This window comes from Plasmodium inui (genome assembly GCF_000524495.1).
Source record: "Plasmodium inui San Antonio 1 unplaced genomic scaffold supercont1.162, whole genome shotgun sequence".
Taxonomy (NCBI): domain Eukaryota; phylum Apicomplexa; class Aconoidasida; order Haemosporida; family Plasmodiidae; genus Plasmodium; species Plasmodium inui.
In genome coordinates this window covers 8,621-17,050 of record NW_008481996.1, presented here as the reverse complement: position 1 = coordinate 17,050, position 8,430 = coordinate 8,621, and the positions used below count along the sequence as shown (strand labels likewise).

The following is an 8,430-nucleotide window of genomic DNA, read 5'->3' as shown; positions in this document are numbered from 1 at the left end:
AACAAATTAGGAAGATAATCAACCCCATTGTTGGGCACAATTGGAATGCGGGACACATGTCAAAGGCAACTCACCAATTGCGACTCATCCTCTGAGGAACATATCTGGAAGCCGCGAAATCTTTCATCTACGTTTCTATGCCCCCTTCGTGTTGAATGTCGGGGTGGATAAATTTTCCGTAACATATAAAGAGGAAGGGATGTTGGAATGCGGAATGCGAAATCCTATATTTGTAATAATCCTCTCAGAGGGTTCCTGAGAGTAGTCCCCTTATTTGTCCTTTTAAATACTCGTTATACATAACAGCCTGGAAACATACGCAACAGGTGAAAGAAGAACACTGTCTATTTGTTTCACTTAATGATAAACATGGCATATCGAATTCTGTATTCACACGCACCTACCAAATTAGGCCACACTGTTCTATGACACACACAGAAACGTGGAATTTATACGAAATGCTCACTCTCATCCGGATGCTTCTGTACGAAACAAGGCAGGACTCATTCAAGACACCGCAGTAGAAATCACACATTGTTAAAATATCCTTAGAGAGAAAATCATAAGTTAACAGTAGAAAAAGAAGAAGAACAAGCAAATATAAGTACCAAAGCATTCTCGAAGACTTGGATGTGCACTCCTTACATATCAGATCAGTCTGCCGTAAAGTTGTAATTACAAAACCGCCTATCATTCATTTATCAACGTAAATAGAAGTTATGCCATTTTTTTCCCATATCTATTTCTCCAATGAGAGAACAATTAATGTATGTTTTACTGATAGAATTGAGGGCCTTCCTAGTAGGATGGAAGAAGGAGGAACTTTCTGATGATTTCTCTGCGAAACAGAATTCATCAAATTTGACACGGAACAGCAACATTTAGAAATATGTTATTTTAGGAACAGGGCTGTCTTTCACTAAGTAGTGATCATCATATAACCCATCAGAGAGGATACCACCGATTTTGTCAACATCCCTGTCTCATCCTACCAGCATATATATATATATTATGGTAACCCCTGCATTATATCGAAATGTTTTGAATCACAGGATGTCCTCTTCTTTCCGATAGGACAAAGCAAAAAAAGATGATAAAACAACAACTCCTCTAAGTCCGAAATCCGACCCCTCCTGCTTCCCTATGGATCACTCTGTTGGTACCACTTCTTATAAGGAAGGGACATCCCAACACAGACAACGTCAAATGAGGTGACTCGGTTGTTCTGACTCAGGGATCAATCCATATTAGACAGAGACGCTTCCTCACATATAATTATGGGAACAGAATGTGTCTATTCATTATCTCACTTGGGACAATCTAAGTCCTCTAACAACCATACAGTGGTGGAGGCACTAATAATTAACGGACAAAGGGACTCATAAGACGGAAGAGGATACACATATTAACACAATGTAGACTCTTCTTGGACCCAGTTGAAGACATAACATATTGTTTGGGGCATAACTAACATATGGAAGGAAGGTCATCCTAGGGGGGACATAACTCCTTATTGCACCCAGTTGCACACATAGGGTCTGATTCAAGGTTTTAGACGACGGTATCAAAGGGGCTTGGGGAGGAGGTCATATTAGTATGTGGTCCTTTCCCAACTGTGAAGTCTGAACCCTGAAAATTCACTTCTAGCAACTGGGGGCCCCATACCCTACTTGATACAACGATATCTCACGCCCCCGGGGTCTGCTACTGCTCCTTCGCCCCCCCCTATTAAATACTCTCCACATCCCATAACCACCTGCGAAGGCCATGCAAACTACTCCTGCCAGCCCCGCTATCAACTTCCACCCCTCCAGACCAGCCAAAAGAAACAGACTCTTGTCTTCGTCCCTCCCTGCTTCTTCCTGTTTGAACCTCTCGTCTTCCTGTGGGGGCGTCGGGTGTTCGTTAGCCGGCCCTGACGAATCCATGCGTATAGTATCCTCCCCTTCTGTAAATGAGCTTAAGGATTCCTTAGAGTCTTTTGCCTTGTCTAATGTTTCGTTGTCCTGTACTTGTCTTCGCGAAGCTTCGAGGGTTGCATCTTCTTTGTTGGGGGGGGGGGCCGTGATGGTTTCGCACTCCTGATTAGGACTTCTTCGTATGATTCTTGATATCTCTCACTGTCACTTTGTTCTGTGTTTAGACCCTCGGCACTTCTAACCCGCCCGGGGAATTCAGATATATCGACTTCTTTATGATCCCTTTCATCTTCACCGGTTTCTTCTACTGTTTCCAGCTGTTCCCTTAACTCAAAGGACTTGGTCCTAAATACTTCCTCTAACTCGTCCCCTCCTATTTGTATCTTTCCTGCTTGGGAATCTGATGCTACAAAGTCCAAACACTCCATCTTATCTTCCTTCATCGAACACATTTTCACGTTAGTCTTGTGCCCGGGACTTTTCCCTTTTTTCATCCAATATGTGAGGTGATAAGGCCCATACTCCTGGTAAACTTCTTTCATACCTCCATAGATACTTAAAATCAAAGCCATTGCTGCCTCCTGACATCCATGGTATCCTTTCTGTTTAGAACATGCCTCAAGAGGACTCTTCCTCATGTCAGAAGTAGGCTTTATCCATTCTTCCCACTGATCCTCGGTGAATTCTAGATTTGTATCTATTATATCACACATCCTTCCTCTCTTTCTAAATTTGGTGTCCTGCTCGTTCTTCCCCTCTATCAATCCGGTCATTATACACATTACCACGAATAACACTCTTTTACCGGAGTCGAATTGATTCAGATGCACGCACTTCTCTTGCTCCAGATTTAAGGCATCTTGCCAGTCTTCCTTGGTCCACGTTAGCAACTTGGCCCGGCCATCCCTTTCGGATACTACTTGTGCGTCTATTCGATTTAAAACGTTATGGACGAGATCTCCCCAATCTAGGTATTGGTTATCGTCGGACGTCTTTAATCCGGTAGAGACGGACGGAGAAAATCCTTTTCCCCAGGCATATGTATCATTCTCGAACATCTTGTCCCGTATCCAGTCAGCTATTTGGGTTCTCCCTGAAGAACCGGGCTTGAACAGACTGGAATAATTGTATTTCATCCCTATCTGACACTGGCTCCCTTCTGGCTCTGCCTGGTGAAAAGTTGACACGCTCTGTTTGGTGGGCCTGCCGAAAGGCATTTGCCAATCGCTATTATTTTTCTCGGGTTCCATCTATAGTATTCTTGTTCCTGCTAATTCTTATAACCCCCTGGTTACGGTTCAAGGAGAGGTTTTTATCGTTAGTCTTAGAAGCTATTCTTAGTCATACTATCGGTTGCTTCCGTATTGGGGAAGAAGAGACACCCGTATTCCCCCTTCCTTCGCCTTATTATAAGATTCTCTCACTCCCCTTGAATCAAGAGATCTCTGTCCCGGAGACTCTTTCTTACTACTCTGATCCAGATGTTGATGTTCCTCCCTTGTTGGTAGGGTGTCTTCGTATTGAGGTACCTGATAGAGCTCTCAGGATTCCCTTGTTCGTAGAAAACTCGATACCCTGATCAGCCTCCTTCGTCCTTTGGTTGGATTCTCCTGCTGGTCCTGCTTCTGTTGTCCAACCTTTTGACGCGGTTTGAAGCTTTTCGGTTACTTTCCTTACTGCTTCAATTTACTCCGCTCCTCTACATAATCTAGGGTTTTCGATGATCTTTCGACTTTATCATAACGAGGGAGGTGTTGTTCCTGTTTTGGTGGGGAAAGATTTCTGAGAAGACTTTTCTTGATCAGAGTTGGTTTTTCAGAGTTTCCCTCCTGGTGGCTTGACTTGACTTCGGCCTCTTATCCTCTCCAGCCCCTTGTCCTTTTGTTGAGCCCTGCTGACTTATCTCGAAGCCTATCAAGGCAGAAGACTTCTTAAATCATTCCGGAAATTCCCAGCTTTAAGTTGAGGCCTCTTTCAATGTCTCCTTCAGATCTGGGGATTAAGATAGATCTTCTCAGGATTCATCAAATTATATCACCTGTTCCGGACTTAGGAGGCTGGTAGATTTCTAGGTGCTCCTTGCTAGCTTAAGAGAGACGAGATATGGCTTGCAGTCTTAAATCTCCCTTGCCTTGGAGTCTCCTCGGTCGAAACTTTTTGAAAATTCCTTTGGGAGACGATTGAAACCTGTTTGCCTCCTGGACTTAATTAGATATTAAAATGGGGTGTCCTGTTTTAGGGGTTGGATTTATTCTTCGGAGTCATTCCTTCTAAAACCTGTACCTTCCTTAATCACTAAAGGATCAGCCGTCAACTTAATCCCACTCTCCTACAATTAATTTCATCCATCTAACTTCTGTTATTTTGTATCTTCGCACATGTGGAGTGCCACTTGCCCTGGATCCGATGTCCTCTAATCTCCTGTGTTCTTTAGATACACGTGATTTTTGCTGACGCCCCCAAGAACTTACTCCATTCGTTTAATTCGACCTCCTGTCGCGGATAGCTGGACTCTTTTTCACGGTTTAAGTATTCTTTTGATTTAACTGTTCTAACTAGCACGAGTTATTCCCTTTCTGGGGTTTCTCACTTAAACACTAAGCCTCTAGTTAGTAATCATGTCCTCTCCGGCTGTTTGGGCTCCGGTTGCTTCCCTTCGGGGACTTGGGCAGGGCCGGACGGAGCATCTAATTTCTCCTTTGTAGGGGGTTTTGCCGGAATTTTGTTGCTTTTAGATATGATGGCTCACCCAGCTGCTTTTTGTAATCGTGCACTAGCCCCTACCAAGTCTAAAGCCCTCGGAGGAGGAGCTTCTTCCATTTGTCATACCTGATGTGATCTTGGCCTGGTATTGCTTCGGTTCCCTGTCCTTTACTCCACCCTAATCTTCGAGCGTGCATTCGCTCTGACTTCTTCTGGAACTTTTTTTGTTGGGTTGAATGAGGGAACGTAATTCTTCTCAGAAGAATTTTCTTGGTCTTATGTAAAAAGGGTTTCTCCCTCGGTTTCTAAGAGAAGAAAGAGGATTTCCTCTATAGTACCTTTCTTTCCTTTGGGAGGTCCGAATGCTTCCTCTTCCTCCTGGTTTTGGCTCCTGGAGAATGGCACTGATACTGGTTTTTTTTCATTGATTCAGAATTTTACTTATTCACTTATCTTTTTTTTTACCCTTTTGCCTAGTGGCAATCAAGTTGTTCCCAGGGAGTTATTATTCTACGTAATTTTGAGACTTCAGATATTAGGCGCCTAGTCTTGAAGAAGAGTTAGATGTCTTTGGTATTTTATTGATAGGACTCCCCTCTAGTCTTCGAGGCTATTTCAGTCGTCTCACTACTTAGACGTTATTTGTTTGGGTTGTGACCCTGCAGTTTCTCCTGCCTCCAAATATATCATTAATACTTACATTGCCTCCCTGCGGAAACTTAGTGGGGATCTTCATCTGCTTCGGATAGTCAACTTGTGCTGTCCTTGTCTCTTTATACTTACATTTCTCTTAGGAAACACTTCATGCTCTTGGGGATTGGTGGATCTTCCTTGGGGGCTTGGTTTGCTTCTTGAGTGTATCCTTGCAATTTGAGGAATGAGGGTGGCCTCCTTGACTCCAATATTCTGGGTGGAAAGTTCGTAATCAATGTAAGGGCTAGCGAGCTCCCGATTTGGTCCCCTTCGAGTCTAGACGACTCATCCGTAGTGGAGATTTGTTGCTAAAGTTGCTCAGGAGATACTCTTCTTTTGTCTGCGTGGCAATCCTTGCCCTCGAGGATCTGTTATCTACTGGTTGCTTAAAAGCCTTGAGCTCAGCTGGTGCCTCCTTTCTTTATCTCCCACACGTTATCATTCTCGATACTTCCTCTTAATCTTGGTATCAACCTCTTTGAAATCTATCTCCTGTTATTTTACTTGTTCTCTTGTGCGTGAACTAGGGTGGTTTCTGGGAGATTCTTATCGGCTAATTCTATTCGGAATTCTTCCCGCCTTTAGCTGAGTCTCATTTTTTTTGTTACTTCATTGGATCTTGTCCCTGTTCATTCTGTCCTCTGACTTGTTCCATCTTCTGGGAGAAAGAAAACATGATGTTTACTCGCCGTTGTTTTTCCGCGCCTCTAGGTTGGCTTACCTTCCACTTCTTGTGAGGTACCTGCACATCTCGTATTCATCTCCATATCTTCCGTCTGACTCTTGATATGTTCTTGAGTTCAGCAATAATTTATTTCTTCTGCTCTGGGGGAATTCCTGAGATGTTCCCCACGGGCTGTCTTCTCTGGAGCTACTTAAGGCTCTTCCTGGTAGAGTCCTGTAGACATCGTCCGGTGGGAGTTGTATTTGTTCGGCGGTAGTGTCGGTAGAAGAGAAATTTAGCCCCTGAATCTCGGTGTAAGGGTTACTTATTATAGATTGCAGGAGATTTGGGATTAGTCTTCCTTATTTCTTCTCCTAATTCTGCTTATTTTCTAATATTATAATTCTTTGTTTCCTTTGTTATCACTTCAAAGGGGGGGACTCAATGTGTTCTAGTTTTATCCTTCCTATAGCTCTATCCCTAGTTTTTCTGGAACATTGTCTGAGGAGTCAGGGCAGGCGTCCCTGATTCTTGGGCTGCGGAATTAACTTCCTTGACCTGCCGCGATTTCAAATTAGAATAACTCGATCATATGGCATCTGCCGACTCTGACACCTTTATCCTTCTTAGTCAGTTCTGGTTGTTTTGTTTTAATGTTCTGATTCTTCTTATTCTTCTCCTTCTTGCCCTCAGGAGTTATCATTATCTCATACTCCTAGATTTCTGCCGACTCCTCTGCGGTGATTTGTTGGGACTCCTGTTGTTACTTGTTTACTCTTTAGGGTATTATTGGGATTTCTTCCTCCTCCAGAATTATGATTAGTACTCTCGGCATCTTGTTTAATCAGTCGCATGGAAGATTCCTAGCTCCTAGTTGTCTAAGGGTTTTTCTTTGGTTTCATTACGGATTTGAATCTTATCTTTAGGAATCTGATTCATCTTCTCAGGTATTACTACTCTTGCCCGCCCTGAGGTGCCGTATGCTTCGGTTTAGCCTTGTCTACTGCTCCCTCTCTACTCTTAGATCCTCTCCTTTTCTTCGCAACTTCAGACATTAGGCACGGTGTCTCCTAAGTAGGGAGTTGTCCTCTGCTTCTCCGATTACTGAACTCGCCTTTCTGGAAGAAGAAGGGCGGGGTTCAGGTATTCTCTACTTTTGAGGGAGCTCTAATGAAGCCCTTCTCCTAATCCTCTGGGATTTGTATTATTCAGGGACTACTCACTTTCTTAGCCCCCTTTGGGCTTCTTCCTCCTTAGGGATTCTTCTATTTTTTGGCGACTCACAAGGGCTTCGCTTTTCCCTTTGTTATATGAGTCCGGGGTGGAGCCCCCTATCAACCAAGGTGAATCTAATCTTCCCCTTTTATCTTATATTGATCTGTTGCCTCCTGAGGCAGCCTGTTCATTAGGAATTTCACTGGGGCTCGTGGATACATTATATTATCACTCCAGTTGGATAGTACCTGCCGATTACTGTTCCAGGCTTCCCTGGTCTCTCCGTGTGTTCTGTAAGAAGAATCTTCTCTTGCCTCTTTAGGTTATTCGACTGCTTGTCCTCCTCTTCTGGATGCTGTCTGCTCTATATCCTTGGTTTTTCTCCACGGCACACGCTGTTTCTGAAATACGTACTTAGCGGGTTGCTCCTTTGTTGTTTGCCTCTATTAAGCCAGCCGTTGTCTCTATAATCCTGTCCATCATTTCTTGCCTTTTACCTAATAGTCCCTTGATATCAATCGTTTCGCCATCATCTGCTCCTGTATTGTTTTCTGCCTTTATTATAAAAGGTATATAGTACCCCATGGAATTTGCATATCTCTGCTCCATTGCATTTATAGCACTTTTCACAGAGAAGCATGAACACATTTAAACACAATAACAGTGTTTTCAATCATATGCAACATGCAATTAGAGTTCAATAAGAAATTAGAACTCATATTATACTACTTCAATTTCTACATTCCATTACTCTCTTTATATATGCATAGATAAAACACGTCATGAACAATCGTGTAATTCTGGGGGGCACATTTTTATGCCAAATGAACAATGCTCTCATCTGAATCTGCATATACTAGTAACTAGGTTCTGTGTTTGCGTAAAAATGTGTACCCTCCGTATCATCCTTTTTCCTTCCGGTTGTTTCGCCCGATAGTCCTCCCTGGTATGACACCAGAGGGGCATCATAATTCACGAGGTTAACACTTCCCATCTTTAGGACTCATGAACTAATCCCACATATAAAAGGGAGGAAGGATACATATATGTATGTATATGCTTGAGTATATATATGCTCCATGCTAAGCTGTAAAAAGCTCAAAAACACATAGGCTGTTATCGATAGATGATCGCAATGTATAGAGGTATGATAATTACGTGTATTCCTTTGGCTACCATGTTTCTTCTGTCTCTAGAAATTCATGCACCCTCAGTTCACAGCGATAATGTGAATTC

The 8,430-nt window shown here is 43.0% G+C and overlaps 3 protein-coding genes across 3 annotated transcripts; all 3 read right to left on the bottom strand.

Moving 5' to 3' along the window:
- Positions 1-1,643: 1,643 nt before the first annotated feature.
- C922_05751 (hypothetical protein) lies at positions 1,644-3,169 on the bottom strand (the record flags this gene model as incomplete). The annotated part of the gene is made up of 2 exons (XM_008821322.1): positions 1,644-2,044; positions 2,080-3,169. The coding sequence occupies 2 exons, from the start codon at positions 3,167-3,169 to the stop codon at positions 1,644-1,646; spliced, it is 1,491 nt and encodes a 496-aa protein (XP_008819544.1).
- A 2,755-nt stretch (positions 3,170-5,924) lies between these two features.
- Positions 5,925-6,682, bottom strand: C922_05750 (hypothetical protein; the record flags this gene model as incomplete). The annotated part of the gene is made up of 3 exons (XM_008821321.1): positions 5,925-5,970; positions 6,037-6,303; positions 6,564-6,682. 3 exons carry the CDS (start codon positions 6,680-6,682, stop codon positions 5,925-5,927), a joined length of 432 nt encoding a protein of 143 aa, XP_008819543.1.
- A 926-nt stretch (positions 6,683-7,608) lies between these two features.
- On the bottom strand, positions 7,609-7,803 carry C922_05749 (hypothetical protein; the record flags this gene model as incomplete). The annotated part of the gene is made up of 1 exon (XM_008821320.1): positions 7,609-7,803. One exon carries the CDS (start codon positions 7,801-7,803, stop codon positions 7,609-7,611), a length of 195 nt encoding a protein of 64 aa, XP_008819542.1.
- Positions 7,804-8,430: the final 627 nt, after the last annotated feature.